Source organism: Coturnix japonica, chromosome 6 (genome assembly GCF_001577835.2).
Source record: "Coturnix japonica isolate 7356 chromosome 6, Coturnix japonica 2.1, whole genome shotgun sequence".
Classification (NCBI taxonomy): Eukaryota; Metazoa; Chordata; class Aves; order Galliformes; family Phasianidae; genus Coturnix; species Coturnix japonica.
The window spans coordinates 29,138,206-29,160,881 of NC_029521.1; the positions used below are offsets into that span (position 1 = coordinate 29,138,206).

The 22,676-nt window shown below is 40.8% G+C and overlaps 1 protein-coding gene across 1 annotated transcript in view; it reads right to left on the minus strand.

Annotated features, from left to right (window-relative positions):
• Positions 1-22,676, minus strand: part of C6H10orf90 (chromosome 6 C10orf90 homolog) — a 56,486-nt gene that overhangs the window by 16,640 nt on the left and 17,170 nt on the right. The window contains 2 exon segments of the mRNA XM_015867613.2: positions 10,173-11,253; positions 13,333-13,421. Coding sequence (XP_015723099.2) covers positions 10,173-11,253; positions 13,333-13,421 — 1,170 coding nt within the window.

Here is a 22,676-nt window from a genome sequence, read left to right on the forward strand (position 1 = left end):
GTAAAACCTTCCCTCTAAGTCTCTCTTGAATTAACCTTTCAGTTCAAAAGTTGCACCCAGGTGCCCTCAATTCCCAGGAAAACACAGCAGAGCAACACAGACGTGGGCCCTGAGGACCAGCTCCCCCTCCTCAAAGCAGCTGCCAATGACCTGAACTAACAAATGCAGAAGCGAATCATATTTAGGAAAAAGAAAAAAAAGAAAAGAAAAAGGCGAAGGTAGTGAAAGGTAAGATCACAGAATTTCACTCTGTACATTCGGGATCCGTTTTTAATATACTGTGTGGGGAATTAGGGCTGTTACTCTCATTAAGACTATCTGGAATCATATATCTAAATCCCCACGCAGCAAACTGGAAATATATCTTCCCCTCCGAGGATAGCTAGAATTGCAACTGGATGACTAGCAATATATGTTTTTTCTATTATCCCAACTGAAGAAAGACTTTAAAACTGATGAACAAAGACATGCGAGTGTAATGCTGTGGGAGATACAAGGGAACAGAACTTGAAGAAAGGGAAAGCAGCACGACTGCATTAGCAAAGCTCTGCGAATACATATCCTAGTTCAAAAAGTTCAGCTGCTTATAGGAGAAAGAGGAACCAAATCAGGACTGCATTTGGAGGAAAGTCATTTTTGCCTCCGTGCAAGAAACAAAGAGGCAACAGTTCAATTCTTAGACAACAACTTTGTGCAAATCACATGATCTTGGAGGAGTTAAGAAATATTGTATAAAACCCAGGGTAGGGTTTTTTTGCTGGTGGTGCAGCTTTTTGACTTTTATTTTTTACGAATCCTTGACCTCTGAATAAAATGAGCATATTGTTTTACTGTACAGTATCTCTTTACATTTTCCTCCCTTCGGGGGGTTTCACTAACAGGAAGTGACCTCGTATTACAGCAGGTTAAACTTGCCTTTCCTTGGAAGCATTGTCAATTCAGGCAAACATACACTTTTCCATTGTTACTACGTACTTTTTTCTCCTTTCGCTTTATCGTCGGATAAAGCAGCTTTTCATACTTTCATATAACACTCGTCCTAGTGTTTCACTGTGGATTTTTAACAGTTCATGCCAAAGTACTTATTTGAAATGACCAGAGCTCATTTTAGCAGATGCACAACGCCACAAACCCTCCATGACCACCAAGCAAGCCTGACAAGAGGCGGTTGCCAAAGGAGACTCACAGTGATGATTCCCTACGTGTCTTTAATGAGCTCAGACGTCACCACTACCTGCAAGCTCTGCATTATAGACCACCTACTGTTTTATTCTTTTATATTAATAAAATCCCCACAACCCTGGGCTGCTGAGAAATCCCTGAGCCCTATGATGGGAGCTGACAATGCCAACAACCCAAGCAGAGAGCAGAAGTGTATCTCAAAGTGAAGAAACTTATACCATTTCTAAGATCAGTCCCAGGGATGAATAGGCATAGGCTGTACAAGCAATAATCCAAATAACCAAGACTCCTGATGACAAGGACTGATGACTCAATTCCTGCCATGTATCAAGTGTTACCATTGCTAAGTTGTACGATCTTAGATATAAGTAAACAGACTGCATCATCTCAACAGGCTCCTAACACAGAAAAATGGAAACAGTGAGAGCAATGACAGTATTATTAGTTATTTCACTGTTTGTCAAGACATGGAAGATAGGGAGAATAATTTATCGTTCAGATCACTGCTGAGGAAGGGACATCACTTTTAATCAGTCAACAAGATGCAGTCAGCAAGGAATGCTACAAATTCAGATATTTTGACCAAAATTTCTGCTGACCAGCAGTGAGACCTATGTCCCAAACTGCCTTGAGATGTTTATTAAATGACTTGTTTGCAAGAGGCAGTGTCAGGACCGTTCAGCATTAACATTCATGGAAACAATCCGAGTTGTAAAAAATCCTGACAAAACTGTAGCCGTGCCCATGCTCCCTAATCAAAATGTAGCACTTAACAAGGTCTTGGATTACCATTCAGTAGTGAACTGAGGCTGGATACTGAAGGACAGGGCTGGCCCTTGTCCTCAGCAGCAGTACCAGAACCGTCAAGACCTGAAGTCAAGACAACTTTGCAAGCTGAACCGAAGAGAATCAGCCACACTGTCATTCTCTGTTAACATCACTGTACCTGTATTAAAGTATCTTCAAACAGCCCTGTCCAACTGGGATGAGGCTTCATTACCTCAGCTATATTGGTAGCTAAGAGGATAAATAAAAAAATGATCACTAACAAACAAGGTTATCAGTTGCTTCAAGTGGGATTGTTTAGTCTGGAGAATGAAGAAAGAGAAAGTATATCAAATGTGCCTAAGAGCTATTAGGCTTCCAATCTATAATCTGTTCCAAGTAAGCAGAGTCTCTTGATGTCAAGAAGCACCTTGTTTATGGAAGGCTTTTGGCAAAATTAGTGCAGTGTGACACTTGGCTTTGAAGCAAAGTATCCCAAAATGCAGCTCATTGATGGCACCTGGCAAGAAGCCCCTCTCTGGTGACCTCCAAATTATTTTCACAAAACGCTTCACAAGTATCCCAATAATATTCACTCTCAGTGTTAGGTAGGGGGATGTCACTTTAAACATGGAGCTAACGCACAGCGATGTGGTGTTTGGGACAGGATATGACGCACTGATTCCTACGGCGCATGGAGAAGCTTGGTGGAACAAGAGCGTAATTTGTAATGACTACAGCAGCCAAAAGGAAACGTTCCTGCCTGGCACCTGCAGGAGATCATCTTACACCCTGAATCATGAGAGTGTGTGATTGCTTCAGAATATTTTAGTGGCCAGGAAATAATCCACCCACATTTTTTAATTCAACCACTTGCACCAGTGTGTTACCAATACCCAGCTGGTCGAGAACAGAGTTTGTACACTTTGGTAACATTTTTTCCCCTTTGCTTCCTATGTGCTGGGGCAGGATTAGAAGAAAAACGTTCCCTTTTCATTAAATCATTCATAAATTGGAGGCTAGTCAAGAACCTGATAATTATTTTCTCATTTAAGAAAATCAGTCTTAGATTCTTACACTCACGCAATGAATCATCATTATTCTTGTCATGTCTTTTTGGCCATGCTACACCAAACACTTCCAGACAACGGGTCCTTAGATGGAGAGGATCTCTGTTCACACTGTTAATAATCAGGGGAGACGCTTATTGAAAATACTTCAAAATTTGCTGCTGTGCTTATGAGATATTCTCTGTAAAATCCACACAGGAAATTCTCAGAGGTAGACATGCACATTTGGATTTCAAGGACGTCATCTTAGAAGCCATCATGAGATTGTATTGAGTCCACTGTAGTGACTCCATAAGTAATCTGTTGCACTGTCACTTTAAAGAAATATATTCAGGCCGATTCACAACATTTAAATGGTGATTTGCAGGGTGAGAAATGTATCAACCACTTGGTATTCTCATCATGTCAAAGACACCTAGTTGTTGAGCTCCTTCTGATAATTTACCACAGCCAGTCTGAGCCAAGCATTCATTTCACAGACTGCAGAAGAGTTGAACCTACTTTAAAACAAGCACAAAGAAGGGGAAAATTAGGCCCTTTACTCTGGTGGTGTAATGCAAGCACCGAATCCATGTAGCCCACCTCTTTCTTTTTTAAATAAGTTATTATTTTTAATGCTTTTAGTATCTAAACCTCTGTTGGCTGTGGCTGTCCTGAGCACTGACATGGGACTTGCCCACTCTTAATTCTTTCACTTCTAAGTGTCTCATGCTTTTACCAACTGTGACAGCTCAAAGACAGAAATAATTCCTTTCTGTCTACCCGGAACAGTGGGGAAAAAGCAAATCTTTAACTTTCATGTACCTAAACGAGGAGAGCTTAACTTCAATTTGAGTTATCAGCAAACAGCTTGATTGCCTTTGGGAAAATAATGTTAATTTATCATTTTCATCTCTGGAAATTCTGTTCATAATATCATTAATAGGGCAGGTGTCCTCCTGTTTTCAAGGGAAATGATGTCATTTCTGTCCAATAGGTTGACTGATACCCCCCATAATATACAACTGAGCCTTTCATCAGCAAAAGACATGCTCCCTGTAGGTGGGCAGCTCCTTCAGCTCCTGTCAAATTAACTTATGCTCATGCATTCAAACGAGTAGGGTGGAGAAGCCACAATAAAATAAGAGCCACAAGAAAAAACAACAATAGTAATAGTAATAGTAAAAAAACGACTCCTAAAAGACAATGGCTATGTGTTGACTAAAACCACAGGAAAAAAAAAAAAAAAAATTAAAGAATGATTTGCTCCATAGAAAACTGTAAGCGCTCTAATCATAGCCAGGGTCACTGTGATGTCTAATGAACTGCCACTGAAGTGTCAGTCCTGGCTCTGCAGGGAAGCTCAAGGCAGCTTGGGCTTACACAGCTCTGAGCCTCCTCTTGCCCTCTTGCTTGCATCCATGGTCTGTGTCTCCAACAACAGCTACGTTTCCATGCAACGGGGCAGAAGGCCACACCACTCCTCTGAACACTTGAGTTACCCTAAATAAGCAGAGCAAGAAGGAATATCCACCTACTGTTCCCTTGTTTTACCTCCCAGACTCAACAAGCCTCATCATCCCTCCTTTTGTCACAGCAGATGATGTGGCAACTGATGCTTGAAACAAGGACTGAAGACGAGTACAGGGTTTTATACTCAGGTACTATGCTTAGGAGTATACCCTCCTAAACATGAATAAAGAATCTCTAAGGTAAGAAGGGGCAGCTGCTATTGGCCCTTGACACAGACTGGGTGCTGTGCTCAAGGCCTGATGCACCTCCTACACTTACTGATAATTGAGGACTGCCAATTCCTTATGGAACTGACCGAATCCTCAATTTCTCAGTGTCTGATACAGTATGTGAAGGTCACACTGCAGTGTGACACAGATCCAGTGACACAAAACGTCTAGACTGAAGAAAATTGACAACCTCCACCGTTTTAAATGGATACCAGATGAAGTGAAACATCAAAGGAACCCTTTCTAATGGGCTTTTTGGCATGTGGTCCTTTGTTCTTAACAAGTCAGCACCAGCTGCTGTGTCCATAATGCCAAGTCAGTAATGTCCCTGGCCAGATTCTCGGCTGATGTAAATCAGCATAGCTGCTCTGAAGGCAGCTTTTTCTATTGGTTGACATCAGCCAAAGATCCGACTCCTCATGTTTAGCAGGTGCGTGCCAAAGTCAAATCTGCTGTGCCATATTTCACATTTCTCCTGTCCTTACCGTCGCTACTGCTGCACATATTCTCAGGCTGAAGAATTAATTAGCATCATCTGTGTAGCTCCTCAAGTTTCTACACAATAAATTCCATAATGTACTCAACAGCTCTCATCTAACTATATAATGTTTTATATATATAATACATATATCCATGCATGCATGCTGATCTCATATTCTAAGCTACTGTATGTTAGCTTGCCTATAAACAGGTCAGGTGAGAACACTAGGTACGATTCAATTCAGCATTTCAATTAATATTTAATAGTTGAAAGTAAATGCTTCTAATACTCTTTAGTTTTAAGACTGCTTACGTTAGCCCATTCTGATTACTGTGAGTGCACATTAGTTTAAAAATGACCTCCAAATATTTTCCCAATATACAAATGTCTCAAATACCAGAGGATTTCAATGTATTTTTCAAACTAAAACATTATTTGCAGGCAGTACTATGTTAAAATCCCATAGTATCCACCGTTCTGATTTTACTCTAATAGAAGCATATATGTACACGCACACAGACATGGACACAATATGAAAAGTTTAAAGAAACTCCTGAAACTAATTAAAATCTCCTTACTTCCTCCTTATCGCATATGCTGCTGCCTTCAGTAATTGTTAATAAAACTCCTACTTAAGAAGAAACAACTTTACAACTGTCTGGGCCCTTCAACAATGCAACCTGCCAGATCCCATCTCAGTTTACCCATCCATTGTCTTGCATTACTTAAATTAGATTATGCTTTCAAGTCACCTCTTGGTCACTTTGGTGAAAAAACATAAACAACTACAATACAGTACAATAGTAGCACTCACTTTTGTCTTGTTCACCGATTTAAATGCATTTTCTCCATCCTGAGTGCTATCTGTCACCACTATTCAATTTCTGAACCTTGCAGAAGAGATGCTGGTAGCTCAGTCCCTGTGAGATCCCTCCGTGCCCAACACTTAGTGCTGCTGTCATAACACCCCATTGCATCACACTCACCTCCAAGTGCTGAGTCATGAGCACATCACAATCCAAATTTCCCTACTTTGGGGTAACTTTCGTGTACGATGAGTGCTGTATTCTCCATGTTTTTGACATCTCAGCATAGGGTGTGACAGCCAGCTCAGCACCTATTGACTCAACTGGATTTAAACTCATCTCCACCACAGCCATTCTTCCTCAATAACTCTGCACCAACAGAATTAAAACACAGGTGCAGATGTTGTAAGAGTCGAAGTACCATCAGAAATCATTCCAGTTTATAACAAAGCCGAGGTTTATAAAGGTGCTTAGGCATCAAGACGTTTGATCTAAGCTTAAACAGATAAATTTAGATGTTGGATTTTACAATCTTACACAGTAAAATGATGGTTTTGTCTAATCAAGAGGTCGAAATGAATTTAAATGCATCCTTTTTCCTTCTCTTTGCCCCCTTTTAATAATTCAGCCAAGCATCAAGTAGGTAATGTACTGTAAAGGATGAATAGAAAAGTAGATATTCACGCGGAACACGTTCTACATGAAGGACAGGTAAGAAATTAAGATTAAAAATGCTCACGTCTTTCACAGAAACAAGACTAATCTTTTCATTTTTAACTTACCTCGTATTTATGAGACATCAGCTGCAGACAGTAAAGGAAATTGCCACATTGACCTAAAAGCAGCGTTAGCAAGTTCTGACAGCTTGTTAAAAGCTGTGACTGAAGGCTGGGAGATCCATATTGATTGCCTGTGACACGGACCTCATAGAGCCTGGCTAAGGCTTATGCTGAGTTGTATCTCTCAGAGGTGGCCCTTGTGGCTGTTAGTGGGGACATTCCACATTAGTACGTACACTTTCTTTAAGCTACCCAAGAGATTTAGATGTTGAGCCCTCACTAAAAGTGAATGCAGTCACATCTTATGACTGAGTGTATTTCTACATCTGAAGACTGACTTCACACAAAATATGGATTTTCCAGCACTTACAGTCCAATTTCTTGCCAGAAGCAAAGTATCCAAAGCAATCGAGCCAGTAGAAGATACAATCCATAGTGATGAAATCACAAGGCCATAATCAGTCCTTGGGATGAAGTAGCACGAGACATGGCTTTGAATGTTAACTGAGACCGGGACTTTTGGATTTCTAAGTAAAACTACCATCCATGAGCAAAGTCCAAGATTTATATTTCTTAATATGCCTAAAATATCCTTTTCATATGTGGCAAACTGTGGAAATATATACCTCTAGAGACTACCTGGCTCAATCTCCTACTGAAAGTATGGCCTTGGATTAGGTTATCCAGGGCCATGTAAAGCCAAGACCAGAATGCCAGGATTAGAACATGAAATGGTATGAGTCACCATAGGAAGAGTCACCATTGCTTTAGTGAAGTCACATAAAGAATTAGGAAGAGGCACACCAAAGAAGCCGTGACTCAACTGGCTCTATAGGGAAGAGCAAAGCTGGGCCCTGTAAAACAGAAGTATGTGGGTACTGATCCCTCCACAGGTATTGGCGAGACAGCCTATATATTCTTGAAACTACATTTACAGACTTCATATAGAAAAGTCTAGCCTTGAATGTAACTGTTCTATTCTTTGGCCACAGAGATATTAGTACTACTTTTATTTCTGCTGGCAGGAATCTGTTCCTACAGCTGCAAACTAATATAAAGTCAAACTTTCTGGGTCACCAGAAATGTGACAAAGAGTTCTCTGCAGTCCCTTCATCCACGAGATAATTACATTAAAGTATTAACATGGTGTCAATAGTTGTTTGTTGCCTCTTCTTTTCCAGCTTTCCTTCTTCTTAAGCATTTCATTTCACAGATATTTAATTGCATAAACACATGATAGACTTTAATACAAATAGATATGAGCTAGTAAATATTGGAGAAAAAATGTATAAAAAGAGTCGAGAGTCTGCAGCGATATAAAGGACTTTGCTGTTGGGGTAGTTACTTCAATGTAATCATAAAGCATCATCATGAAGTACACGTCCTTCAGTTTTAAGCTGAATATGCATAAGGTTCCACAGCACAGAATGGGAAGACAAGTGCCCCATTATAAAACTGGTCTAGGAAAAAAAAGCCAACAAGCAAACATGACAGTAAGACTGTACCAGATCTGCACTGGAATGGAACATTGGATCCAGTAGATCCCTTCTATCCCTCACTTCATAGACTTTGGAACCATGGCAAACTCCATTTTTCATTTGCTCCCAGGTTAAAGTCAAACAAAATGCCTTTCATTTTAATGAGTAACGTGGATGTCTCATGAATTCTACTGGGTTTCTTATGATATGTCACATTTAATAGCTAAACAGCCACACAAGAGCTTGTTACTTTTGGGATCCCGATGAGAAAGACTGCTGTTGTTAAGCATAATACTGCCTGTTTATAGTATTTCACACAGGAAGGTTGTAGTAAGCAGATAAACACCTTCTTATACATTACAAGAGGTCTGATCAAGAGAAATACATATCTTTACATTCTACATCATGGCTTATACAAATGGTGGAAGCAGTTTAAAAGGTACCACTTCCCATGTTTATTAACACCTGTATTCTTGTGCATACAAATGGTGGAAGTTGCTTTTAAAAAAGCAATATTTCTCAGCCAGTTACCTCACTTCCTTTTTCCAGTAAAACTAGGGAGCCATGAGCAATCTCTTGTTTCACTTTCTAATTACTCCCAGTAAAAGTCATCCTTTCATGGCCACCACTGCATTGCCAAGCCCATGAAATCTCAGTACTATTCTAACCCTTGTTTTTGGTGACGTAACTGAGACTTTGTATGGCACTGAATAAAGCCTTGAATACACAGCACTGCCTATGAATATGCCTATAATAGGCTATTATACAATGAAGTTTCTCTGTGGAAAACCTTGGCCCTGCTGATAAGTTTTCTTACTGGTAAAGCAGGGCTGAGTAAAGCAGAGCCTTCTCACCATTTGTGCCTTGACAATTGCAAGAGCAGCAAGTGCAGAGATAACAGCAAGGTGCAGAGGGATGGAGCAGAACATGTTTTGCACCTTGCTCTCACCCATCAGAGACCATGCAGTTCCTCATCTTTCTCTTTTTTTTTTCCTCTCCATTCATAAACTGGGAAGATAAAGGTACAAATGAAGCTTAGGAAACGGCTTATGTCATATACGTGCCCTTAGATCAAAAAGGAAGTAGAAGTACAAGGTAATTGCAATTAAACATAGCCCAAGGTCACAGGATATAAGGGATGTAAGTTCTAACCTTAGCACGCTTGATAATAACCAGACTTGCTCATTGACTTTCTTCCCATCCATGCTGCCTTCCTGGTGAGTCAATAAGCTCAGCTGTGGTTATTCAACTGCACTGTAATGTAGATGCTGCAGCCCAACACAGTGGAAGCTACACCATTCTGTGCACAGAGCAATCCCTACAGTCAATTTCCCAAGAGCAACGTTGTGAAGAAAATACTGAGTCTGCAAAACACTCAGAGTTATTTGGAACAGTCCTGCTAAAGTTTTGCTAAACATTCACTTTGCTCATAGAGGCCAAGGTTTATGACTATGGCCTTTCTGAATAATAAATCTGGTCATTTTCAGTCGTAAGGAGAACAAAAACAAGCTCAGTGCAGCCATCTCATTCTTAACCTCACATCATAAAATTCAGCCCTTCTGCAAAGAAAGAAATCTTTTCTGGGCTAAACACTTGCATGTTGCAGAGAGAAAAATAAATAATTTACACTTAGAAAAGGTTAAAATAGAGCTTTCCTATTGTGAACATGGGCAAAGTTTTCTGTGTCACCTGGTGAGCAGCATGCATCACTAGCATGGCAGATATATTCATGGTAGTCCTGGAACTGTTAATGTCAGTGTTGTGTTCCAACTCAGCACACCTTTGCAGAAGCAAAGATTACTGTCATCTGCTCACATGAAATCATTCTGGTGGGTCTGTTCCAGCCTGAACTGCTGCTCCACCAGACTGAGGCTTATGGAAATGACTTACCTGCCTCGCCACTTGAATTAGAAAGATGGAGAGAAAATGTAGTGCGATAACCGCCAGGCTGCTTATCATCATCTCGCTTTGTTGTTGTTGTGCTGTAAGGTCCTTTGGGTACATGCCCAGATGCTGGAAGTTCAGAGGCACAGACTCTTGTCAAAGGGCATTTAGTAACCAAATAGCCTTTGTTTGTTGTCTGTTTATTAATTACATTATGTTCTGTTAAACGTGCACTCCTATTTGTTCTGTGAGGAGTCTTGTTTTGTCTCAGGAGCTTTATCTGAAGTATCTCCTCTATTGACTCTCCATTACCTATACCATCTACTCCATCTGCTGTTAATCTCGATGAACTACAATTTATATTGAAGGACAACGCTGATCTATAAATTTTTTGGCATTTAATTCGAGGTCGGTCAAGGCACACGTTGAGCGACTTGTCTATGTAATAGATGGTATTTGGACACTGCTGAGAAACCTGAAGGCGGACAGATGAGATGAATGAAGGTGGTGCTTTCTCTCTCCCATCGCTGCTTTGAAGACCCACATTGTTCTCCTTGTTTCTGCAGCTGAAAAACCTCTCCCGCAGCTCCTTACTTAATTTTGGGCAATAACCAGAAACCCTCGATGGAGCAACTTTGGGGTTTGCTTGGTCAGGTGAAAGTCGGTGGGAGAGGGCAGCAGGGATCTCACTCAAGGTGGAGGACACAACATGGGGCTCTGGCACAGACCTGGGTGCCCAGGTTGGGTCAGTGGAGCCCACAGTGACACGCCGGGCTGTAATAGTTATGGAGGCAAAGCCCTTCCGCTTTTGACACTGTTTTCCATCTGCAATGGGACAGCCTGGTGGAGAGGTGGCATCACATAAGGATGACTGAATTTCTAATCGGCTGGCAAGTAGCGCAGATGTGCTGTTAATGTTGACTGAACCATCATTAGCCAAAGATTGCTTTGTGCAGCACGTGCTGGGCTGGGGGGTCACAGCCCGCATCCGCAAAGCAGACCGATTTTCTTTCAATTTATTCTCCTCCATCATCTGTGAAATGACTATTGGTGCAATCAATTTTCTATCCGTTGATGACAGAGATTCCTGAAAATGAAGAGATTCAAATTATCAACATATTCTATCACAACATATGTAACTACTTCTCATCTAGACTGTTTTGTTCAAGATCCCTTGTTCAATTTCTATTTATACTACTTTCTCCCCCCAAATCTTAAAGATTCACTCTTAAAGTCAGCTCTGAATTGCCACGGAGATATATGCAATATATTGCCGTGTATTTTACCCAGTGTATAAATATATTTGAATTAAAAATGTGTATCTTATACTATTAATTGCAGTATTTAATCCACTGCTGTAAGTGGGATTTGGGGCTGCTGTGATTTTAAAAAACAGACACATCCAAGGCACTGACAAATTTCAAAGTCTGCTCTTTCATTATGACCTGCTAGGGTTTAAATGCATTCAAGTGAGTTACAGATCATTAGCCTGAAGTTTCTTGTGTGCCATCACGTGCTGCAGAGAGCACATGGGCATCAGTCACTGATGCTTTACGACCTCACCAGTAGAAATAAAAAGCATGGAAAAACTTCCCCATGGTCCCTCTGTTTGATGTGATATTATTTCCTACCAGTGCTACAAGCACCATTTCAATTCATCAGTTCCTTCTTGCTCATCAAATGCAAAACCACACTGTCCAGGTTGGACTGACCGTGGCCCACATTCACGTTTCTGACCATGGCAGTAAACATCTTGACAGACCATATGTTGCTTCATCTGATGGGACAGAAGTGGTGCTTTTATGTTAAAACTATTTAACAGGGATAAACACAAGTTTTAAATCCCCTGCCATTATCATCCACCAAGCTTGTCACATAGGTGATACGCAATAAGGCATCTCTTTGCTGCTCTAAATTGGCTGATTACATTGCTTCTGCCACAGGTTCCTAGATTTTTCAGTCCTGACAGATAAAAAGCCCACTGAATTGTCATGCAAAATCTGAGGATTTGCTCTGTAATGAAAGTTCATTCAATTTAATTTAGAGTATAGGTCCCATTTGCTAGCCTGTACTGTTCCTGCTTATTGTGCATTCATCTCAGCCACCCTTTGGCATCCATATCATCTGCTAATCAATGCCAGCGCTTAACCAGTATTTCACCCTGCTCTGAAGCCCAAGGGAAAAACCATAGCTGAGCTCCTGTCCCCCGTGCATGGAAATAACACAGAATAATGGCTCCTTTTGTAGCTCTTAGGAAGGCTGTTTTGGGAGCCCAAATAAGTAGAGTTGGATCAAGAGTTTATTAACGAGGTGAAACGTCAGGTAAATTTTATCTACTCTTTAAACCAGCTGCCTGTGGTTTTGACAATTCAATAATTTCCCAGCCCCAGGGAAAGCATTTTCTTCCTTCTTTGTAAACACATTTGCCTTATGTTTTCTGCACTGCATTTCCTTCTACCTATAGGTTTAAGACCTTTGCGTGACTTCTAAAACTCTCAGCTTCCCCAGGATTGTTATGAGCCCTGAAGAAGGTTCCTTGATACACTTTATTCTGTGGATTTCTTGTTGCTGCAGCTGATATGACATTTATTTATTCTGTTAAGGACTGTACAGATGGAGGCTTCGTGCAAGAGTCCAAAAGCATGTCAAAACTTATCTCTATTAGCTTCAAATACAAAGTTTAGGTAATTCACTTCTATTGCTGCTTGAGTAAACATACTCTTCCCTCCTCCCAACCTCTGGCAAAGAAGTGAATCTTTAAGGTTTGATCAACTGATCCTATGTTCTTTGGGAGTTTTCAAGCCTCACTGCATCTTGTGGAAAAATCATGCACTTACACCAAGTAATTGTGGTGAACAGAAAACCTCAGGCATTATCCTGAGAACATCTGAGACAGCGTCCTGGTAATTGGGATACCACTTGATTTCAACTCCCGCGAGGTTTTTAACTACATTTCTTTCCCAACAAAACGCGTGGGTTTTTACCTCAACAACAGCACACTGACTCACAACATCTTTAGCCATCATTTTATTTGGCTTTTTGGCTATGTAAGCTGAGCACAGGGAAACAAAATCAAGTCTAAATGCACTGTTCAGTATCCAGCATCTGTTTTTAAATCTAAATGCCTTCTGTTGGCTCTTATCTACCTATTATTTATTCATCCTACCTCTGCAGAGCTTGGTTTTCTCTCCACAGCACTCTCCTGCTCTTGGCCTGTGCGTGTCCTGTTAGTGCCCCATTGCTTCCATGCTGCTCCTAGGAAACAAACACAGGGAAAGAAACGTTATCACCTGTGTCCTAGAGGAGATGGATGATAAAACATGGCTTTAAGCAGAGTGCAAGCAGGAGGGAGAGTGTTCTGGTAAGTGATCTGCCTGCCCTGGGAGCTGGTTACAGGAAGGATCACGTTTCTCTCATTCCCAGGAGAGGGGTTTGGGCACTGCCAGGATGCTGTTGCAGAGGCATATTTGAGGACAGCTGCACAACCTGTATAGGTCAGAGCACAGCTTGTATCTCTCAGCCATTGGTTCACCTGTGTATAAGGCGAGTGCATGGAATAAGCAGGAGAGATGGGAACTGGCTTCACAAACTTTCCTTCTGCCTGGTCTGCAGAACCTGAGAGCACAATCAAGCATGCTAATGGACTGGATGCTATATGACTCCTTTATTATGGACTAAGTTGTTCTAACATTTAAAGAACCGCAGTAATTGTGAATGATGCTCACAAATATCATTATGCCATTTCCAGTTCAGATATTTGTAGTATCAACCTTTAAGCATGTGATTAGTACTGTTTCCTATGGTGAAAAGGAGGTGCTGCAGCAGAGATGGTAACTGCTAGGTAACCTCTATGGAAAGAGAACTGCCAGCATGTCAGCACCATGATGAATACATGAGGATACATTCACAGTGTCAACCTGCATATGAAAACATATGTTGCCTTACATCTATAAACAACTAAATAGGAAATAACTTGCAGAGAAGGATAAGGAAGAAGTTGTCGGATTGAGTTAAAACAAGACATCGAGGAATCCAGAGGTTTCACAAACAAAGCAGATGTAATTAAAGCAAAAACTTTGCTATCAACCATGTTCCTCAAATACTCTGTGGTAAGAAAACCATAGTTGTCTCAGACAGAACTGCAAAGCTACAACAGGAGAATATCAACTTGTGGACATCAAATAGTGTACAGAGAGATCCACAAGGCTGGCTGGAGATAAATCAGACCCAGAAAACCATGTTTTGCCAGATGGTCTTTCATGAACTTCATTCAAATGCATTTTCAGCACAAGAGAAATTCCTGAATTCTACAGGGTCAAACAAGAACGAGTTGTCAAAGTCCACACAGTTTATTATGTATAAACTGGAAATTATTCCTATCAAAGTAAGCTCCTGTGATGGCTTCTTCTTTTCTGGAGATGGGAAGGAAATACATATTGCCTTTGCTAAATCATCAAGAGGGGTGTTTCACATTGCCTTTTTTACCCTATCCTGTGCAATAACATTCTGGTATTACTATAGATATTCTGCTCCTTCAAAATTCTCAGACTTCTGGTGAGCCATTCAATGCAATTGCTGGGAGAGACTAAATAAATGGTAGTGGTGGCAAAAGGTCCAGTCATTTTCCCAATATTAAGTATAATCTTGGAAGCTTTACATTTGTTAACCAACATCAGCAAAACAGAAAGAAAGCTCTTACAAAAGAGCCTGGATCTGTGTCTGTAATGACAACTCTTCAGGGAGCACAAAGGTTTAGATGAGATGTGTCCCAAGCAGAACATTCATGGAAATTCTCATTGCTGACAAAACATATTGCACTGTAACTCTTGTTGCACAAAGAATGCAAAGTTCAGTCTTGCCTTGATGCAAAAGCATGAAAGAAACAGCATTTCAAATACTTTCAATCTCTGTGGGGAGCATGAGAAACTTATTTCTGAGTTGAAATCCTGAGGATTTGCTTAACCTCCCCAGACCTTCCCTTCCCACTGCGACCCACCTCTCCAGCTTGCAAACGAGGGACGTGATGAGGAACGAAGGAACAAACACTGGCATACAAACTTTGTCCTATTGCACCCTCACAGCTTTTTGTCCCCTGCCCCCAGTACTCTTTGTTGAACCTAATGATAAGCTCCTTGGCAAGGCATCTGGACATCCGGCTACAGACCAGGGTTTTCCTAATTACAGAGTGCAGCTGGAACCAATTCTCCCAGTCTCGAGTGCCTGGATGTCTGCCTCAGGCCAACTGGCAGCCAGCTCAGATAATGATTCAGAAAATATGTACTCAGAACTCAGCTTGCAGATAAATTGCTAAGGTGAGGGTGCTGGTGAAAAATAGTGCACTGCCATTATTTAGCACACACAGGACAGTTTAGTCTGCAACCAAAAAAGATTTTGCACAAACTTCAAGACATACACAAAAACTAGCAACAAATAATACTATTTTGCCACTGACTGCTGTGCTGGGGTGGCCTTTGGTGACAGCCAGAGTGACACCAAGAAGGGCTGGAATCACTTTAGAGCGCTGGTCCTGGCCTCCTCTCCAGCTTTTGTCATGAAAGTTGCATATTTTATTCATTTACTTTTCATATGCTGACAAATTTCAAACTCATGTCAGCACTTCTGATCTCTTCTTCTCTGCTCAAAGCCCCATGCTGATCACGTCTGAGGACCCATCTGTGCCACCAGCATCACCTCAAAATGAACTCCTTGAACTTCCCTCAAAAACGCCACAAAACAGCTCTGCAGAACATACACAGTGGTACAAGAAGGGGAGAACTGAAACATTATTGTTTTTCTAGATCTTTATCCCATCATCTAAAAGACCTCCAGTGAGTCTTGGACTTCCTCCCTGGTTGAGCAGTCACCCAAATAGACTCAAGTTTCTCCCTCAGAACCTGGGAGCCAAAAGACATTGATGGCTTGAATGTAGGGCCAAGCACAAGAGCAATCACTCAGTTAATACCACGTCTTTAGCATCACTTAAAACATTGTTAAGCCTATTTTTTTTTCCCTGGTACATATTATTCCTACGTCAAATTATCTTCAGATAAACCATATTGTTAAAACCTACTTGGAGGCATTCATTTATACTACATTCTGTTTAAAACACTGTATTTATTTGAATTTTCTACGGCTTATTTAATTCAAATACCTGAGGAAGCCACGAGGAAAACAAAGTCATCATTAAAGATTCACTGCTTTCCTTCACCATAAGGGCTGGAAGAGATCATTATTCACTTCCTGAAATCTGAAGTGAGTCATCCAGAAAACTATCCAGACATTATAGAAATGCCTAAGATGAAAGCTAAGTCAGAATAAACACCAGAACCAAATCTGCTTCTCCTGGTCTTCTTCATGTGTCATAAAGAAACAATATCATAAAACTGCAGAAAGATGTCAACTCTAAAATAAATCTCCAACAACCGAGCTCCAGCTCACAGGCACAGCACTAAAAGTAGAGATGGATAAGTGTTGAAAATCCCTCATTGTACTTATGTCCCTGCTGATATTAAATTGATTTATAGGGGATCTGCTGGAGAATGTTGAGTTTGGTTGTAAGTGGAGAGCATGATGCATCTCCAGAAGGTGCTGCCATAGGCACAGTTGTGCCATCCTTGAGGACCATTATCCTAAGGCTCCAGAAGTGATGTCAAGTCCTAGGAAGAGGCGAGGTGGTGTGTTGATGATGGTCTAAAAGCAGCATCCCAGTTAAACGGGGCACAGGCATGGACAGGAAGGAAGGTGACCTCATAACCACATGTGGATTTTACTTCCTTCATGTGTTCTCATAAAAATACACCTGATTCTCATCTCCTCAGGATCTGACATACCTTCATGTGAGAATAGACAGCAATTTTTTCCTAAGTGAAGATACTTTAGGAGCACGTGTTGTCATCCTGAAAGCTCAAACAAAGCTAGAAACCACGCTGTACTCACCCATCAAGAGAGAATGGCAGAGGGAGAGTACATCAGTCCCGTTACAGTATTTTTGCTGCACTCTTCCTACAAGTACCAGGCACCTACTCACAATGGAGGTCAAAATGCAATAGAGATTTAAAGGGGAGAGAAAGGAGCTGCCAGCTCTTTCCTTGAAATCTTTCTTGCAGTGAAAAAAGCCAAGCCCAATACAAACAAGTACACTGCCACAAAAGAAAGCATTTCAACACAGCTGTACAAAGATAACAGTATTTTAAGGTAGCTGAGTCGGGAAGGTTTTCAAATCAGACTAAGCAATACTGCCTGAAATCACTTTGGTTCGAACAGGATTCATTATGTAAACAAAACAGAGAAATATTTTTTTTTCAGATGTCAGGATGGATTGTCTTCTATTAGAAGCAGCATCATGAGATTTGTTAACTGAATTATCTTTCCCTGCTTGCACACCTTGAAGCTGTAGCTGATTGCCTGCAGAGATGATTACAGGATCCACCATGGAACGGACAAATGAGTTCTGGTCTGCTATCAAAAAGCCAGAAGTCGTAAATCTCTCATTATCCACGCCATTAGAAGCAAGGTGCTCATCGGGGGGCTAGAAAGAGCACAGGAATTATATCTCGACACCTATGCATAAGAGAAAAATAGCGTGTTTTCATTATACACTGCTATTACTCTTTATCTTCACCTAATAAAGTGAGGAATCTCCCCCAGAGTATCCATCACACAAACACACACACTAACAGAGCAGATTCTTCACTCTTCCATTTCTGTTTTGTCCTCCTCCACCAAGATTTTTTGTTTGTTTATATTTGTTGGTTGTCTTTTTTTTTTTCCAGAGGGATGGTGATGGTGGCATGTTTTAATTTCAGTACTATGGGAATAAAAGCATTTCTAGGTTTCTCTTGGCAGCACAAGCTCACACTAACAAACCTCAGTTCCTGGAAGCAGCAGCTAACTCACCAAGCCTGCTGAAGCCCAGCTGTGTGGGCATAACTCAGGTCAAAGACTCAAACGAGAGCACACAGGAAGATTTAAACTGATGCAGATACCATTTCTTTAGTCTGAATAACACGGTCTAGCATTGGAGCTCCCTACTGGAGCTCTTCAGAGATCTGTATAAAATATAGTAAGGAATAGAATGGGGAAGCTCAAAGAAGTTATTAGGGGGAGGATATCTTAGGCACAGAGAATTGGTTGATGATGAAGGATAATATCACATAATAGCAAAATCATAGTCTTCCATTATTTTTCTTCAGTACTTGTAGAAATTGTAGAAATGGAAGAGATGTCATAAACGTCGCAGGTATTCATTCCTATGGGAGCATAAGGAAGAACCTGGGATACAGAGATTCATCTCTTAGGGGATGAGGACACTCTACAAGAAACCCTGGCCTCCTCCACCCAAGAGAAGCCTTCCCACAGAATCTGCTGTACCACTGTTCTGTGTATGTCAATATAAAGACACAAGTAATAAACATTTCACACAGAAAGAGGTATGAGAAGGGACCCTCTGCCATTCCCAAAGTCACTTTCCCAGTGTTTTATAGAGCCATCCATATTTTAGTGACCACATCCATTTGTGAAGGCACAAGAATGTTTAAGATAGCCAAAAAATTCTTCAGTGACTGTAAGCATAACAAATAATATGCATAAGCAAACAAAGGAAAAGCAGTACTGTAGCCAAAAAGTATATTTATGAGCAGTCATTCTAGCATTACTATGTGTATTCACATAGAGGTCATAACACACACAAAATCTGATGGTAGAAATGAGTTTTCTAAATAAAAATTCCATCAGTGTTACTCAGAACTGGTAGCAATTATAAACTGTGTTCATTTGCCTAAAGCTGCTTATGCATAATAGGAGCTAGAGCTAACTCAGTATTTCTTACATCTCACCTGCTTTTGCAAGAGCATAATTTTAAGATAAGAAACTGTAAAGATGACAAGAGAAAACCTGTGCTCTGTCTGCTATGCATGCATTTTGTGACTTTATATATATCCTCGCTGCAGGGACTTTGCTTTATTGATTTTCTTTCCTGTTAATACTCTTAATACGGTGGTGATAGATGCTGTGGGTACAGATACTTTTGTCAAGATATCAAGATAGTTGATTCCAATAGACATCTATATGAGTCCAATTCTGTTTCCAAAACAAAAACAAAACTAAAAATAAGAGAGGAAGTTTGCATGAGCCAAATTTGACACTAAAAGGTTTGTACAATGGAACTAAACTGAGTGCAGCACCAGTCATGCCAGATTTAATACAGACTTTTCATGTTACTTTCGTATAATGGAAGCATTCAGTTCTGTATAATACTTGAGATATTATTTCTTTCTGGAAAGTCATTCACATTAACTGATGTGATTGCAGACACCAGAAACTGCTTGATTATACTGGATGCAGTAGGCTAAAACCAGAAGAAAAATTCAGTGCTCACAGGGTAAAAACACAATAGCCAGGATTTATATAAGTGCAAAGCCTAAAAAATTAGACTTACAAGGCTCTAGCTCACTGATGAAGGAAACAGTTTTCTTTTACATAATTTAAGAGTACACAGCTCCCACTGTTTTCAGTCGCCATTGGACTTGCCTCAACTCTAAATCTAACCAGGCTTCACACAACTGATGGTGGTAATTATTCTACCCCATAAAACTTTCCAGTTGGTGAGATAATACCTACAGTTTGCCTTTCGAGGGGACAGTAAAACAAATCTTTGTTTATAGAGTGTGTTTACCATGCAGCCGCACTTTGTTTGATCATGAACATCACCCTTCCAGAGTTCCTCTGTAATAGGTTTAGAAATGCAGATTATTCTAGAGACTCAAACAGAAACATAGTTGGAAGATATTGAACCTTAACTTTCCTAAGTACCGGTTGGCAAGGAAAGACATCAAGACTTTTCAGGCTCTCTTTTGGTGGCTGGCATCGCCTGCATGGGAACACATGGGACTGGGATCCAGCAGCACCAGCACAGCCCCAGCCAGACCCAGTGGTCCTGGCTGCTTTCCTAAGAAGAAACAACCTGCTGCCTAGCAACAACCCAAAACTCCTGATTGTTTGTATATGCCATTTTTTTTTGTGTGTGTGCACGACTAAAAGCTTTTCTACCAAATCATTCTGTTCAGCAACATCAGATCTGCAACAGATGGGTAAGAAAATGCATTTTGCTTTATTTGCAGCAATAACACCCTGCGCTGTGGTGTTACATTCATAACACACACATGAACTCCCCGACACCTTTTGATGCAAAACCAATCTGGGAAATATTTCAAAATGTGAGTAGTTATATTCACTGTAGTTGTCTCCCAGGAGCTGCTCCTGTGAATAAAGTCATTCACATACCTACATCCATAAATGCATATCTGGATAGCAAGGTACACTTATGCTTGCAGGAAATTTGTCCCTATGTTTTAGAAGAACCGTCTACTATCCTAATGAATTACTACCAGTGAATCGATTAAAAATAACAAAAACATAAATAAAGCTGACAAAACAAAAACAAAATATTTTTCTACTGTGTTCTCTATGTGCACCCAATTTGAACTTGATTTGCAGAACAAACTTGATTTACGTTCAGTCCTTCCATCTGTCCGACCTCGGACTTTGGATCCCGTGGGCTGCTTCAACCAGCATAAGAGGAGGGTCAACAGCTTATCTCACTGTAAAAGTAAGTAAATGAACAGAAGAAATGGTTTTGCAGAAACAAGAGGTGAGAAGCCTGCTGGTTCTCCTCTCTTTGACTCACAACTGACTGATAAACATTCCTGCTGGCCACTGAGGTCGCCCACAGTGCCAGAGGAACCACAAATCCTGTCCAGGAGCATCAAGGAAACATTAAAGACTGATAAAATGGGATAGCGAGGAGCTGCAAGGAGGAGAGAGCAGCACCAAGGGGAGACTCTGAGTACTGACTCATGGCCTTCATCAGCTCTGCTCCTCACAAAACTACTTCTTTCTTGTATTTCTTGTCAATTTCATCTTTTTGTTTCCATTCTCTTTAAAAAAAAATAAAATAAAATAATAATAATACAGAAAGCTCACACTAAGATTATGGAATCTGAGAAGATTTTCAAAACTATAAAGTTAAATACTGAAGACTGACCTAACCATACTGCAACTGTTTGACCTCAGTACTTCTGTACCTTAGGCATAATCACATACACACAATATCTGCCCTGCTAAAGTCATGTAGCACATCATAACTGGAGTAGCTGTCTTCCTAAATTCACCTACAGACATGGCATTGGAAACTACATTTTACTGCAGATTACATGGAACAATGTGGTGTGAAGTAATAACTGAACAGCTTCAGCTGATACAACAAAACGTTGAAGTAACCATCTACCAAGGGCAAAATTAAGTTGTCACGGATGATTACCACCACCACTTTGTTTGTCCTATAGTTGTTCTGTTCAGCAACAATCTCTGATCTGTAGCCAGTACATAAGCCATTACATAATTCAGCAGCACTCTGCATCCATCGCAGCTCCCGAGCCAAATCCTGGCCCCTCTCAAATTCAGTCTTTCTGCCGGGTGCTCTGGGATGAGAATTGATCCCAAGAGTCTCTTCACACTCAGCAGTTAAAGGCAGACTGTGCTGAATACGCTTTCAAAAACCTCTTGGTCACCGTTATCATCCTCTCCAACATTAGCTACCATTAAACTCTCCCACTAGAAGCTGCAGAATGAGCTACAGGACATTAAAGAGCATTTTCAAGCTTAGCAAAAGGGATGCTAAGAGCTCCCACACCCTTTGCTCAGTGCGATGTTCAGTTTGGATGGCTCTTGTGTACCAGGTGTTGCCCCCAGGTCCTCATGTAAATAGTATTTCAGGGTTTCCATGCTCTGTTTTGGGCTGGCTCCCCGTGGATCCATCACAGCATGACCCTCCCTCGCCTTCTCTAAGCCTAAGTGAAAGCACTACGGGGAAAAATCAAATCCTATGGAACAGTCTGTGTTTTCAGTTAGTAAGCTGCAATGATTAACATGACCTTCCTGTGAAGGAACTGCACATACCTTGTACCCATGGGTTACTCACTGCCAGTCATGTTGACTCAGTTAATATATGTACCTTCTACCTGGAATCTGAATCCTTTAGAAAATACAGCTCTCTGCCCTCTCTGCCCCTTGCCCAGACACTACAAAACCACTGCAGGTAGATGTAAGAATGAAGCACTTCACTTTTAACCAGACCGTACTATAACTCTTTCTAGCAATAAAAGATTGCACTTCTCCAAGAAGCACGTGCCCTACGTTTTCCTTTCCAACAGGGCAACAACAGAATCTTTATTTCTTAATTTTGGGGGCTGACAGGCTCAGGTAGATGTCCTTATTGGATTATTTGATGTTACTTCTATTGCTTTCCATTGTTTTATAGGGCAGGGAGTGGTTTAATCTATTATTAGACTTTTTTTCCATTTCTACTCTAAAAAGTCATCTTGATTTGACGTTTTAGTCCAAAGGAAAAACAAAGAACAGTTTACCCTTTGCTAGGGCACACATGGATTGTGCTGAGAGCACAATGACAGCAGCCCTGCAATGAGGAGGCGAGCACCATTTAAGCCACAGACA